The sequence below is a fragment of the Schistocerca gregaria genome, chromosome 6 (assembly GCF_023897955.1).
Source record: "Schistocerca gregaria isolate iqSchGreg1 chromosome 6, iqSchGreg1.2, whole genome shotgun sequence".
NCBI lineage: Eukaryota > Metazoa > Arthropoda > Insecta > Orthoptera > Acrididae > Schistocerca > Schistocerca gregaria.
The window spans coordinates 143,838,744-143,854,405 of NC_064925.1; the positions used below are offsets into that span (position 1 = coordinate 143,838,744).

At 39.3% G+C, this 15,662-nt stretch overlaps 1 protein-coding gene across 1 annotated transcript in view; it reads right to left on the reverse strand.

Moving 5' to 3' along the window:
* Positions 1–15,662, reverse strand: part of LOC126278774 (serine/threonine-protein phosphatase 2A 65 kDa regulatory subunit A alpha isoform-like) — a 118,588-nt gene that overhangs the window by 34,163 nt on the left and 68,763 nt on the right. Inside the window, exons 4-8 of the mRNA XM_049979051.1 lie at positions 7,292–7,462; positions 6,314–6,449; positions 5,975–6,132; positions 5,728–5,886; positions 5,262–5,345 (exon numbers count right to left, since the gene is read on the reverse strand). Of these exons, the coding sequence (XP_049835008.1) occupies positions 5,262–5,345; positions 5,728–5,886; positions 5,975–6,132; positions 6,314–6,449; positions 7,292–7,462 (708 nt within the window). The remainder of the gene's footprint in view (positions 1–5,261; positions 5,346–5,727; positions 5,887–5,974; positions 6,133–6,313; positions 6,450–7,291; positions 7,463–15,662) is intronic.

Sequence of the window (15,662 nt, forward strand, 5' to 3'; positions counted from 1 at the left end):
ATCTCCCATTTCATCTTCATCTACATCCTCTTCCATTTCCATAATATTGTCCTCAAGTACATCGCCCTTGTATAGACCCTCTATATACTACTCCCACCTTTCTGCTTTCCCTTCTTTGCTTAGAACTAGGTTTCCATCTGAGCTCTTGATATTCATACAAGTGGCTCTCTTTTCTCCAAAGGTCTCTTTAATTTTCCTGTAGGCATTATCTATCTTACCCCTAGTGAGATAAGCCTCTACATCCTTACATTTGTCTCTAGCCATCCCTGCTTAGTCATTTTGCACTTCCTGTCGATTTCATTTATGAGACGTTTGTATTCCTTTTTGCCTGCTTCATTTACAGCATTGTATATTTTCTCCTTTCATCAATTAAATTCAATATTTCTTCTGTTACCCAAGGACTTTTACTAGCCCTCGTCTTTTTACCTACTTGATCCTCTGCTGCCTTCACTACTTCATTCCTCAAAGCTACCCAATCTTCTTCTATTGTATTTCTTTCCCCATTCCTGTCAATTGTTCCCTTATGCTCTCCCTGAAACTCTGTACAACCTCTGGTACTTTCAGTTTATCCAGGTCCCATCTCCTTAAATTCCCACCTTGCAGTTTCTTCAGTTTTTATCTACAGGTCATAACCAATAGATTGTGGTCAGAGTCCACATCTGCCCCTGGAAATGTCTTACAATTTAAAACCTGGTTCCTAAATCTCTGTCTTACCATTATATAATCTATCTCAAACCTGTCATTATCTCCAGGATTCTTCCATGTATACAACCTTCTTTTATGATTCTTGAACCAAGTGTTAGCTATGATTAATTTATGCTCTGTGGAAAATTCTACCAGACGGCTTTCTCTTTCATTCCTTAGCCCCAATCCATATTCACCTACTATGTTTCCTTCTCTCACTTTCCCTACTGTCGAATTCCAGTCACACATGACTATTACATTTTCGTCTCCTTTCACTATCTGAATAATTTCTTTTATCTCATCTTACGTTTCTTCAATTTCCTCGTCATCTGCAGAGCTAGTTGGCATATAAACTTGTACTACTGTAGTAGGCATGTGCTTCGTATCTATCTTTGCCACAATAATGCTTTCACTTTGCTGTTTGTAGTAGCTTACCCGCGCTCCTATTTTTTTATTCATTATTAAACCTACTCCTGAATTACCCCTATTTGATTTTGTATTTATAACCCTGTATTCACCTTACCAGAAGTCTTGTTCCTCCTGCCACCGAACTTCACTATTTCTCACTATATCTAACTTTAAAATATTAATTTCCCTTTTTAAATTTTCTAACCTACCTGCCCGATTAATGGATCTGACATTCCACGCTCCGATCCGTAGAATGCCAGTTTTCTTCCTCCTGATAATTACGTCCTCTTGAGTAGTCCCCGCCCGGAGATCCGAATAGGGGACTATTTTACCTCCGGAATATTTTACCCAAGAGGACGCCATCATCATTTAATCATACAGTAAAGCTGTATGTCCTCGGGAAAAATTACGGCTGTAGTTTCCCCTTGCTTTCAGCTGTTCGCAGTACCAGCACAGCAAGGCTGTTTTGGTTATTGTTACAATGCCTCTCAATAGATACCCCTCCGTTGTGGTTGCACCTACGGTACGGCTATCTGTATCGCTGAGGCACGCAATCCTCCCCACCAACGGCAAGGTCCATGGTTCACGGGGGGTTGGGGGGGGGGGGTGGAAGGTATGTATAAGAAATATAAGAAACCATTACTTATTGCTAACCACTCATATATTTTATTTATGTATAATAACCATCATTCATTCAGGAATGAAACCAGTGAGAAGTAAGAAAAGGCTAAACAACTATTCTTGGAGGACCGATGCAAAGAGGTGATAGAAATGATCAAGACAGGATAGCTGGAGTCTGCCTACAAATCAGTTAACCATTTCTTTCGAAACAGACGGATAAATTGCAGTGTAATATATTATTATATGAGCAGAGAGATATGGTAGAAATATGTAAAAATATCTTGAATAACTGAAAACCTGGAACTGGAGAATTTTGAGGAAATTGATTTGGAAGAAGTGGGAGACTACATCTTTGCTGTGAGTTCAAACTTGCAATCATGCAGCTAAAACCTGGGAAAGCCATTGGAGTTGGTGATCTACCAGCAGAACTCATGGAGGCTGCTGGAGAACAGCTACTTAAAGGACTGTTCCACGTCAAGCAAGCTGTATACGAAAGCAGGGAGCAACTAACAGACTTAAGAAAATGTATTGCAGTACCAATACAAATGAAAGCAACTGCAAAGATATGGGAGCAATATATGACCCTCAGTTTGCCTCGAAGATCTTCATCTCTATCATTTTCACACAGAGATGACCAATTTGCCTCTAGAAGAAGCAGAATACCCAGCTCATGATGAACTCTTGAGAACAAACTAAAGAAGGGCCGAAACACACAAATTGCCATCATCCAACCGAAAAGGCATTCTACAGAGTAGACTGGCAACAGGTTTTAAGATGCTGAGAGAGACTGGCATAAAGTAGAAGGGCGAAAGAGTAATGCAGCGTGTGTATAGAAAGGAGGTGACTGCGATCAGGTATGGAGAACATCAAGAGGAAACTATTTTTAAGCATGGCGTATGACAAGACTACTCGCACTCTCCTGTCCTCTTCAATGGATACATTCATAGGAGAATGGGTGGTCATGGACTGTGCGGCTGGTCCCGGCGGAGGTTCGAGACCTCCCTCAGCCATGGGTGTGTGCGTTTGCCCTTAGGATAATTGAGGTTAAGTAGTGTCTAAACTTAGCGTTTGAAGACCTTAGCAGTTAAGTCCAATAAGATTTGACACACATTTGAACATTTTGAACCTAACACAGCTGAAGCCAAGATCTTCAGACGTAGAGAATGTAATTCGATAAGACTCATGTAAAACTGTATGACTCATATTCATTTAATAAATGCTGCTTTATAACTATTCTGACCAAACGCTCATCAAGAATTCTCCAAAATTTGAGATATTTTTCTGATTTCCTTTTGTAACTGGTGGTGCAAAATATAGTATTCTTTATCATTTTCTCCCCGCAATAATTACAACAAGAAATCGCCAACACAAATTTGAGAAATGTGCCACAACTTGCACGAACTGCCGACTATTGAGCTGAAGGACACATGCGCGAAGAGCCGTTAGCGTCCACGCTCGAGTAAAATACCTGTATTGAGATGAGACATTCCTTTCAAAATGAAAAAAACAGTTTCGTCATGTTAGCTGCATTTATTACACTGCAACACTTCTCCAAAAATGAACCAAACGTAAAATAGGCAGAGAGCACGTTTTTCACTACAAAAATGTCAATCTTTATGCTGCTGTACCAGAAACCTATGTATCACAGTAGCTAAAATGAATGTGGAAAAACATACCTCATCGTCGAGTTGTGATACGAAACAATAAGATACGAAAGAAATGAATTATGTGTCCCATTTACTTTCTTCAGAATCTAATGTGTGGTCGAATATACAGCTATGAAACAAACGTGCCATTGCGGAACAAGTTGTTTTTATTTATAAAGATTGAACCGGCGAGTAAATATTTGTACTAGGAGAGGAACTGAACCCAGGTCTCCCACGTACGAAGCCACCTTAACACAGCAGTTGGCATAACAACACGGATTACACTGGCATGCCTCCATTCTGGATCCGAATACCTTGCAGCTGTGCGAATCACTGTGCCCAGCGGCTTAGTCGCCTGCGCACGCGCCTGTTAATCAGGAAACCAGAGTTCGAACCGTGACCTTGGTACAAATCGTTTTACTCACCGCTTCAGTCCATATACAGATAACAGTATGTGTATGAGACCAGTAACGACTCTGAAATCATCTCATTTCATTCGAGTATATGGGATACAATTTTTTGAAGCAAAAGGGGATGTGATGTACTCGTAGTTTTGCTTCATTCACATGAAGCGTTTATTACATTTCAGTGGGTTCTGTTATTTACAGCTACAAAATCGTAAAACTCTGTTCACTCATGTACTGTGAGCTGCTTTGTAGGAACCGCTCGTCACCTTGCTGTGTGGTCTTCTTTCTTACTACTACTCGTTAAATATATCTAATTTTTATGGTACATCAAACAACTGTGTTCTTGCTCAATAATAAAAATGGACAGAATGTATCCTTTTGCCTTTGGCTTCAAACACATGTGTTTACTCGGTTTTGCATATATGCACTAAATTTTGGCTCATGGAGTGCAGCCGAATTTCCATTCTCCCCTTTTTGCTGTGTCTTGGCGGCTGCCTGGAAGTTGTTTGATGACAATCTGAAAGAGTATTTTCCACAAAAATGAGTAAAACTATTTTTGCGCACTTGCACTCCATGGCATATTATTTGAAAAGTATATTCCATAATTTGGCCCTCCACAGCTGCAGTATGTTTCACGAAAGATATATTTATATAGTTACATCGTCAGCGGCAGTCAAAAATTTAATTGTATTGGTACTACTTTCGTGCAATATGTGAACACCATCCTGGTATTGCATTTTATAGCATTTAACTCTTTCCTGTCTTCTCATTATGTTTTGTATTAGTAATATGTAATACCAACAATACACAAGCTTTTGTGTATATTCTCTGTCTTGATTCATAATTTAGAAACTCTTCCACAGCAGCTGACGGCGAAGCTGTATTAATATGTATCACATAAATGGAAATGCTGATGCCAGTACTTGCATATTTTTTTCATTTTTTACCTTTTATGTCATGGTAGAAACATCTAATAGTTGCCAGACTTTCCGTGTGTGTGTGTGTGTGTGTGTGTGTGTGTGTGTGTGTGTGTGTGTGTGTGTGTGTATGTGTGTTTGGTTATTTGGCTGGTTTATGTGTAGCCGTTGTTTTTGAAATGGAAGAAAAAAGTGGATGTAATTCGTATTGGAAATGTATCAGTGCAATTGACCTAAAATAAAATAATTTTTCAAAAGTGCTGATAATTAAATGAACAGGAGAATTTTGTCTAACATGTTATCAATCATAGATTGGCAACTGCTGCTACATTCTAAAATAAAACATTGTTCTGTAGATCTTTAAAATGGATTTTATTGCCGAAAAGGTGCAGAATAATGAATTTGAATTGTTCACTTGTAGTTTAGTAAAATGGGCCCAGAAATAAAGGCTCTGATGTGACATTAACTCGGAAACATCACAGAGTGTGCCAATATGAAGTTTAGGGCATCTACACCTCACTTGATGTCGCCAAAAATTTGAAACATCCTTGATACTAGCGATCTGCTGCAGATCGCACTCGTGTCTCTGGGTCCGTTGAGAACTCCAGCATCAGTGAGAAGCAGCTTGATTTCAAGGTAAGTGAATTCACAGAGTTGTGAATCTATAAAAAAAGAAAAACAATATTATAGTAACCACGTAATTTTTATAAACGGATTATTTACGAGCTAACGAGATAAACTGTGAGAACAAAATTGTAAAATGTTCTGTGTATCAGGTATATTGCCAAAATGTCAGTTCATATACAAACTACTCCAGATACGTAGATAGTCATGCTCACAAATGGAAAGAAATACGCTTCCTTCTTTCAACTATCACAACTTCACTCCGTGCACTACGTATCTAAGAAGGTTTACCTGCACTGAATTTGAATATTTGTAACGTAACAATTCGGTTACGAGTGTCTCTTAGTGATACTAAGAAATATTATATAAACGATGAGTACGTATCCAACACTAATAAAATCGCATATTTAACATACTTACATCATTAATGCTGTTGGCAATTAAGAACCGAACGTGCCAATATGGATCCTCTGCGTATTTATACAGAACTGGCAGAAGATGCCTGTGTACATCATCAGATAATTTCTTAGATTTAAACAAAGCGATTAAAGCCTGTGTCGCCTCCAAGTGAAGACCAATCTGTAAAAATAAACGAAAGTTGTAAAAACTGATTTGCTGCGTATATTACATAAAGAGCGTAAGTGGATAAGAAATTGCCTTTATGTACCTTATCTTCCAGGGCCTTCTCGAAAATGGGTACTACATGAGAGGCATAAAACTGGACATCAGCGTCTTCAGCTATAGCAGGCAACATGGACAGTGCCAGTCTTCGCACTAGCATATCTTCATCCTCACACAGACGATGAAACAGTTCACCTAGGTACTCTGCAATCAAACAAAATACGAACATCAACTTCGTTCCTGTATGATAGTTGGCTGCAGATGTTTCTTTTCCAATAAGCATCAAGTATGCAGTTCAGTAGATTGGATTAATTACCTTTTACTGTGGGAGTAACTCGTCCATAAATGGCGCATAGATTCTTGCACGCTAACAGCCGTGACGTACTCTTTTCTTCTGCCATTCGCTTTTCTATATTCGCAATTGTGTCCCGATAGTCCGGATGTGTTAAATCAGCACCGTAACTGGGGGTTGATTTGTGCTCGTATACTTCTCCAAGAGTACACTCATACCAAGTGGGAGCCTGAAAAAGAAACGGGACGTTAAGAAAAAGGAACACTCAAAAACGAACGTTTGGCAACATCTATAAGTAATCCTGGTAAATCCCAGACTCTCGTAAAATGCTGTCATTTACAAAGCAAACCAACGTGGTCTTTAGAACACCAAATTCAGTACCGAGTTTAGTGAGAATTTGTTCTAATGTTAGTTTTGGTAGGCCTCAACGTGTTCCACAACGTGTTTATAGACTGTTTCCGAAGGGTTACGAAAGTATATGTGCTAAGAGCATGTTGACCTAAATCATTGTTGTTAATGGGAATGAGCTGTTTGGCACATTTATGCATTATCATGATCCCAGATGCCTACTGGATTTCAGAATTTCTGTTACTGTATTCAGACAGTCATGATTCTTTGTTACATTTCGTTGTAAATTGCTCCATTATCTTACAAATTTCTAAATATGTGATTCAGGTATTTCTGTAATTCCCATGGACTCTCTCATAAAGTAACGGTGAGAGATCACCTGGTTCTAAGAAATCGAAGTGAAGACATTTAACTATCGTGTGTGATCTTTCTATGACAATTATTCTGGACGTCCGCCCTACCGTTTATTAGGAACTCTAAGATGTGGGGCCGTGTGAGGACTGTACCATGGCCCACATTTTCGGAATATTCAAATATGAGAGTATAATGCGAGATATATTTTTGGCAAATATTTACTTGTGAATTTAATTTTAATTTCTGATTTAAAAATACGATTACGACAGACAATAGACTGCGTCTTACAGCAAACGTGATCTTAATGCAATGTGTGATTGACGACGGTAATCTCAGAATGACCGTGGTTGCGCTAGTGGTGTGACATACCTCTTCAGGGAGCGAGGCACCGCACCAATGCGACATGGCGATGTTCATTCCCGGGTCGCAGACCATCTCGTCATCGTCATCCTCATAGAAGGGCTGCCTACGCCTGAGGAACACCCAGAGGCAGCACCCTCCTTTTCTGCACAGCAAACTCCGGAACAAGCTCCGAAACATCTGTTAAACACAAAGGACGGTGTCACCTAATGTCTAACGGTGCGCGACTCGTAGATATCGGTAGTGAAGCAAGAGTATTTGAGATACTGGAAGAGGACAAATCTCGAAGCTGTTGTGATTAATTTGTGATTATTTTTTGTCATTCATCGTTATTAGTAACTTGGGTAAATAAAGCGATTCAGAATATTTTTTCCAAGTTCTGCCCTTTTCGTCGACTATTTATTTAGTCAGCGTAAACAGAGTGACAACCGTAATGCACAGACTTCAGTGGATTGTGATTCAAGCAAAGCACTGCTCGCCACAGACAGCTTTACTTTTAATTAAGACACTGCAGTGCCTGTGTTATTCCCATTACGAAGCATTACTGCTTCGAGTACGCCCTTTATGAAATAGATTAAATGTATTTGCAATTGCGAATGATAACAACCATCAGCTGTAGAACAAATGACTACAATGAGAATTTGTGCTGGACCGAGACTCGAACCAAGATTTCCCACCTGTCACGAGCGTTCGCCTTACCATTTGGCATTGCAAGATCGTGATACTATGCCGATACGGGTCAAGCGACTTTCAAAGTACAACGTCTGACCAGTGTGGGAATATACAAAATACATGTAGGACTCCAGGTCGTTGACACGTGGTTAATGACATCTGGAAGTTTGGATATGGCCGTGAGTCGTACACGAATAGCCCAATGTAAAGCGACCTCTCGCGATAAACGAGAAATTCGTTTCGAATCCTAGTCCGGCATAGATTTTCGTTGACTTCATATTCTATATTCTATAGCTGAAGGTTGTCATCATCGCAACTGGAAATACGTGTCATATATTACTTTTAATTGTCGGTCTAAGCTTTTAACATTACCAATCATGTCATATATAAGTTCTATTTCAAGTGCCACGGGATACCAAATCTTCTAGACTTCAGAGACGTGAGCCCTGGTATCAGCCAGTTTCGTCGAAGTTGTACAAGACGAATAGGTCTGGTGTCATATACCCGTTGCTTTATTCTATACAGGCATTTGTTATGTCATAGGAACATTCTAGATAATGGAATTTGTATTTTTTTGCTACCGGGTATACAGTAACAACAGTGCCTCGCAGCTCTTTTAGTTCCTTTCAGTATTTTCTCCTGTTACGAAATATTTTTCCCGTGTCATTTAATTCCTTCTTGGATATAAACTGCAATATTTGGGGTGAGGATTTCCCATACTCAAAGTAGTATAGCAGTCTCGTATCGGTACTTTCTCCGTAATTTAGTTGCTGTCATTCCGCTTACAACCAAAAGAGACAACTAGATCACAATTATAATTACTAAATCGAGGTCTAGTAATTAAATTATTTGCCTTGAGTTTCCTCCCGTAAGGAGATGAGAAATCAATGTATTTTTATATAGACACAGCCTTGTGTTTTGACGTTGCTACAAAGCTACTAATTTCTTATTTTTCTGTTTGTTGTAAAACAATTTGCTCTTTCGCTTTTTTATTGCAAGGTTCGACCAAGACTCTGTACGGTTTAAAAAATGATTATTTCGCTTCTAGGTTTCCACCATTCATTTCCACTTCCTCTACGCAGGTAATACACGGGACGATGAACGTAGCCAATGTCTTCAGTACAACTTTTTTGTTAAAATTGAATCCTGGTTTAGTAAAGTATTTCCTTGGAACCTATAAGCCAGTGGATCCAGGTCCAACCTTGGAATACGCGACGTTCACAACGAGTTGCTAACTGGCTTTAGAGCACTTGGGTTTGCTTTGTATGGGACAATATGCTTTTCTTGTAGGCGCACTCGTAAATGTATACTACATTTTTTCATTATTAATGTGGTTGCAAACGAAAGCAAAATTTGGATAATGGTATGCAGTGGAATTAAATCAGGTGATGCTGAGGGAATTAGATTTGGAGATGAAACACTTAAAGTAGTAAATGAGTCTCGCTCTTTGGGAAGCGAAATTAATGATGATCGCCGACGTAGAGATACAATGTAGACTGGCGATTGCAAGGAAAGCGTTTCTGAAGATGAGAAAAAAGTTGTTAAGAATTATGTAGATTGCAGAGATGAATAAGCTTGCACACGACAGAGTAGCATGGAGAGCTTCATCCAACCAGTCTCTGGACTGAAGACCACAACAACACCAAAAATAGCTCTGACTGCGTTAGATTTTGCTCCTCTTCGAAGATACAGTCGTATTATTGTAGCATATCCGTAATCATACAGGTTTTCAGTTCGTTCCTGGAAGTGAGTTCGATTCATCAACAAAACAATTACTTCTTGAACACATCGAATCGAAGTAATATAATGAAATGCTTATAAAATATAAATAATATGCGATTATCCCTGGACAGCTGTTTCAAGTTTTACTTTCACATTTCACTTTTCGCAGGTGCAATAATATTGCAGTAGTGAGGGTTACATTTTTCATCAGTCTCCGTAAAATATTACAGCTACCATAATACTATAAGAGACAGTTAGATATGTTTATTTGTTTTTCTATTGTACATAAAATACTAGTACACTGCACGGGAAGACTCTGAAGCAATGTCTGCGAGAATTTTAGTCCACCGATACAGCTTTGTTGTACTGCGTAACGTTTATTTCAGTCGTAAAATTCAGTTTTCATGTATTCTATTTAGAATTATTATAATTTTAGGACATGATTAGATGCGAATGTTTACATCGAAGCAGACACCTGGTGAGAAAAAAAATTGTGCAAGTACTTACTAACGTGGATAAAATGCAAAGACGTGATAATGAAGAGATACTAAATGGCATACGTGCGTATAGTACATAAAAATTAAGAAAATAAAGAGGGAGATGTAATACACTTAGAAAAACTTTACACAGATATGTATCACAGACTTTATTCTGACGGAAGACAGCTTCCATCGACGACAGTAAAGGAGTCTCTCGTGATCATGAAAACAGAGGAATCGTACTACTTGCTGGGTGCTGCGAAATGAAGATTATCTGTCACTCTGTAATGGAGTTACGGCGTCACGATATTCTTTTAAACATGCGCACATAGAATGGAAGGGAACACTACCTCAACAACTGCCTCCTCAACCACAAAGCACGATGATATTTTCATATCGTGTTTCCAAACAATATCTAGAATGGGACCAATACAGTTCAGTACAAGTTAGTACATCTTACGATAGACGCGTTCGCATCTACGTGAGGGAGGGTGTTTACAAAGGCTTCGTCTTGGCTACCGCATCTCTGTACTCCTTTGCTTAGTGAACGGCTCAAATCATGCTGACTGCCGACACTAAACCTAAAACGTATCGCAAGTCGCAACATACGACGGGAATTATCATTCAGTACTATTTTAAATAGTAGGTACGCAATAGTTAAATTTTCACTGATCCATATACTTCTGCTTTGTACCTGCTTCGTCTGAATTATATCGTAAACTATGTACATGCGATCTGAAAAAGTGTATTCAGAACTACGTGTCTTGCGTTTCCAATTTAGGACTGACGTCATCTGGTCGCCTGCTATCAGACTGTATTATACTTCCCATCTGACAGTTTAAGCAGACAATGAAACGAGGAACGTTGATGTTTACCTCGCACCAGAAGATACTTCACGGGCAAGGCAAGAAGAAATTTGCTACGAGCAAACCGCTTTCTTCTTTATCAAACCTCACTCTATTTCTAGGTACCGACACGTCGTTTCTTACCAGTGCCTATTGCTTGGGTCTTCGATCGTCAACGATGGTTATCAAACGGACAGAGACGGTCGCTTTAAATAAGATATAAAAATTTAGTCGAAATATTCGAACGAAAATTGTAACACTTTTTAGCACTGTGCAGTCAGTAAGTCGCCTCTCCAATTACTCAGTAGCTACGTGCGTAAGGTGCAGACAGTGTAACAAACCATAGTCTGCCACCATCTCTACTAAATGTACAACTCGTCTCACACCAAGACCGTCGGAGTGCAAAAAAATAATTTCTTGCATGAGGTCTCTGGTGACAAGGTGTGAACAAACATCTTTATTTTGCTGATAGATGCTGAGAATTAGAAGCACTCCGGTCCGAACCGAGACAGTTGATGACCGATGGTAAGCACTGTTCAGAAGTGAGGCCGATCGAGTGAGACTCTTGATAGCAGATTTACCATGACTAGTTTTGTGGGAGGCTACTTGGGCAATAACATCGACTTTCAAAACGGTTTAGATTATTCTCCCAATGTGTTTGGGAAAATAAATTTAAAACCACTGGTATCGGAATCACATCGCTAGATTTAAAGGAAATTTTAAGGGAAATATGACATGTAGTCATATTATCAGAAGCACAGCGGAAACACAAACACCTATCTAAACCCATGTACTGAGATGTGTTTTGGATCATGCAAATAGTGAAATTACGTCGTTTACTTTATTATGAAACCATTGTGAATATTGGATGATTATCAAACAAAACACTGTTCGGTGATAAGGATTCATATTAATATACGACAGTAATCACACTCTGTATAGCAAATGCACATTCTGAAGTCGGTCATAAGTCTTCCGCATGGTTATGTTTATGTCGTCGTAGATGAACATTACGTTTCACTGGGTTCATCGTTAGAAAGTCGACGTTTATGTCCTCTGTACACAAGCTTTATAGTGGGGTCTGTTAGTTAGGGATTCCTCAATTCACTCAAATATCACTATCGCTGTTACGACGGCCATTGATCGGCTCAGTTGTACTTCGAATATTTTCCGGTAGCTGAGATCTAGATGATCAACACGAACTCCTATATTTAAAAGATACAAATAACGGTATCTCACAATGTAGACGCTTTTCACTGGCTTCAAATCCGTCGACACCCTCGAATGACATGTTACAGAATTTGAAGGAAATGTGTAGTGTTGTACTTGCAGAGCCTGGGACCACTATAAAATTTTTCACCTTGGACATTTGTGTTGTCAATTGTACCGAAGAATCTCGTTTCAACGGAGACCCACACGCAAATGAAATACAATTTTTTGTATCCGTCCTGTGAATTGGGTGGCGTCTCATTTCACTTCGATGGTTTCTTCCTTTAAGCTAGTTCACTTCATGACCACAAAACTAGTTTTTGATCTTATCAAATCAGCGTAAAATACGAAAGTTCTTTCTGATTTTGAAAAATAAACAGCTTACTTTTCAAAACTACGAGTAATTTGCTATTACTTTTTTATTGAATGTTCAGAAGCTGCAATAACAATGCAGCACTGTGAGATACATTCTTCTATTCCTGATTGTTAGTTTGCCCAAAATACTAGTACAATACACAGGTAGAAACACTGAGTAACTGTTTTCAAGAAGTAGTGCAAGTATAATATGTCACGACCATAGGTACTGCGTCACTTATATGATTATCCCAAAACGGAATTTCATTTTATTCCTATATTATTCTAATTTTATGTGATAAGAGTAGGAATGTTTACAGTGGTCCAGCTTGTCTGATACAAAAATTGCGAAAGTAGGGTTTCAAGTGAATAAAAAGTTGTGGCGAGATGATTAAGGTAAACTAAATAACATACATACGTACATATAGAAATACTAGGAAAACTAAGGTATCAAATGTAATGTACTTGTGCAAAGTTATATAGTTATACCTCGGAAACGAAACCCCGGTGGAAATAAAACTTCCAAATACGCCCATAAAGGAGGCTCATGTCGTCAAGAGATCCCTGAAATCGCTCTTCTTCATGAGATCTGGTAGTAGCTGTTGAAGCTTATCTACCACACTTCAAAGTAGTAATAACTCAAGATATTCTCTTAAACATGTGCAGTCGGATATAAACAAATCACTCCGTCAACACCTGCCTCTGCTGCCACAAAGCGTGACTACGTCTTTTCACAGCGTACCCGAAAAGAATATAGTGTGTCACTAACGCAGTGCGCTTAACGATTGACGTGATCGCAATGATGCGAGAGGGAACGTCAGGATTAGCTTCGACTCTGCTACCACATCTGTTTACTCCATTTCTTAGTCCAGAGCTAAAGTCTTGCTAACTGATGTCACTATACATCCATTGCGTCGTAAGCCGAGACATGTGACGGGAATGCGTGGTGTGCCCTATGAATCTTACTCCACGCAGAACCATAACATTGCACTGAATTGTCACCGAATACTATTTTAAGAGGTAAGTAAGTAATAGTAAATTTTGCACTGATCTATGTACGCCTGCTTTGCAGCTATTTCCTGAGAATTGCATTAAAATTAACTACATGCGATCTACAGAAGAATATACTGCGTATCGTGCGTAATCGATTTCGGACTGATGACTCTTGTATCTGAGATGCAATAGTGAAAACTGCTATCGACAACTTAGGAAGACAATGAAACTAGAAGTATTTGACGCTTACCGTGCGCAACAAGAGTCTTCACCGGCAAGGCAAGAAGAAAATTTGCTACGAGCAAATCGCTTTCTTCGTTAGCAAGCCTCAGACTGTTTCTAGGCAACGTCGCAGGTCGTTTCCTGTCAATGCATATTGTTGGTGCTTTCGCTTCTCTGATCGGGAATAGAGGGATTGTCTTTTTAGTTCAGATGTTACAGACCATTAACCGTCGTTACTGTTTGGGACAGCAATGTAGATCGCAACAAGAAGTTAGATCGTCAAAGGCAATTTCCAACACATTCGTATTTCCGAAGCAATTTTGCACATATTTGCAGACAAAGTGAATGCACTTAATGCGATCACATTCAGTGACACGTCAGTCTATTAAGTTATCCCCATTGGTAGCCAATACATTGGTTTCAAATTTCAGGCTTAGCGTCCATATCATCTTTTTTCATCTAATGCTGTAGACACAATATTCCTGAAACACACGGGAAAATGGCCCATAAAATAGATGAACGAAATGAATTAGAAAGCTGATTGTCGTATTTCACGAAAGTCAGTAGCTCACGAAACATAGTACTCTACGACGTCAATAGCAGACGCTCCCTACAGAGTTCACTCTGTGTTCTCAGCCATAATAGAAGTACAGTTTACGTGGCTTTGCGGACAATGTTTAAACGAAAATACTAACAATTTTTAGCGGTAAGTACCTCATACTCACCGGATATCTCACAGGTCACCAAGAACATCTACAGTCGCCTCTTACGAATTTGTTTTGTCTTCAAATATAACACCTTTTTTTCGTCTTCGTGACATATGCCTTTATTTTTTTTATGCGCTTCGCTACACTATGTGCTCAAGAGGGCAGTGGAAATAAACGTGCAAACAAGTTTCTCAGCATATTAATTCCTAATGTATAGAAAGCAACTGAGAAAACACGTAAGAAATCTACGTGTCTGACATTGTGAAAGAAATAGATTAATCGGGGAAAGGGGGAGTGATATCCATTTAAACCTCGCGAAACACATACTCACATAATGATTCGTTCTAGGTAACTGATTAGTAAGCCTAGAAATAACTGAAATTATGTACGGTGTAAGTGAGTGGAAGGTTCAGGTTCAAGTTGGTTTAATTCTTTTCTTCAAAATACGACATAGCTCGTTGGTCATTTTCAAAAACTGCCTTTAAAGGAAATGAAGGATATTCGTCTCTTCAGCTTCCTCAATAATTACAAATGCAACTACAGTAGTTTATGGACGCAGCGATAATAATAAAAATTCAATAAAACAAATTTATAATTCCTTCATTACTTATGTTTAAAAAAATACTGCTGTGACATGTATGGAACTAAGCATTGTTACAACTTCTTCCAAAAGTGTGCAACCAGAAAGACTGTAGTCACCGCATTCATCAACCTAAGAGAGCCAGCTTCCCTGTGTCCAACCACATTAACGGTTTCTGAATGACAAATAGGGCAGTTGATCACAAATCACTTTCTCAGCACTTCCATGCACGCATCTGAGTACACCAGGGTTCATAACCCCAAGCAGGCGGTAATTAGCCACATGTGTCACTCTATGTTAGGCACCACTGTGGACAATGCGGGGGCAGCAAAAACAAATATGTCTAAAGAGGACATCTACGGCGTGACGTCCGCAGATTGCCGCTTCTCGTTCTAAGCTGGTGGTGGAAGGGAACTCGTGTTGTCACTCCACAGCAGACAGCAGGCTGCTTCGTGTAGGAGGATGGGGACGTAGCTGGAGTTCCAATACATCGGAACATTGGCGACTTCTGTGTCAGGTCCCCTACATCGCCTAAAGTTTAAGCGGTTATGGTGAGGGTAGAGAGAGATTACCCTACGCAAACTGCTGTCCCCAGAA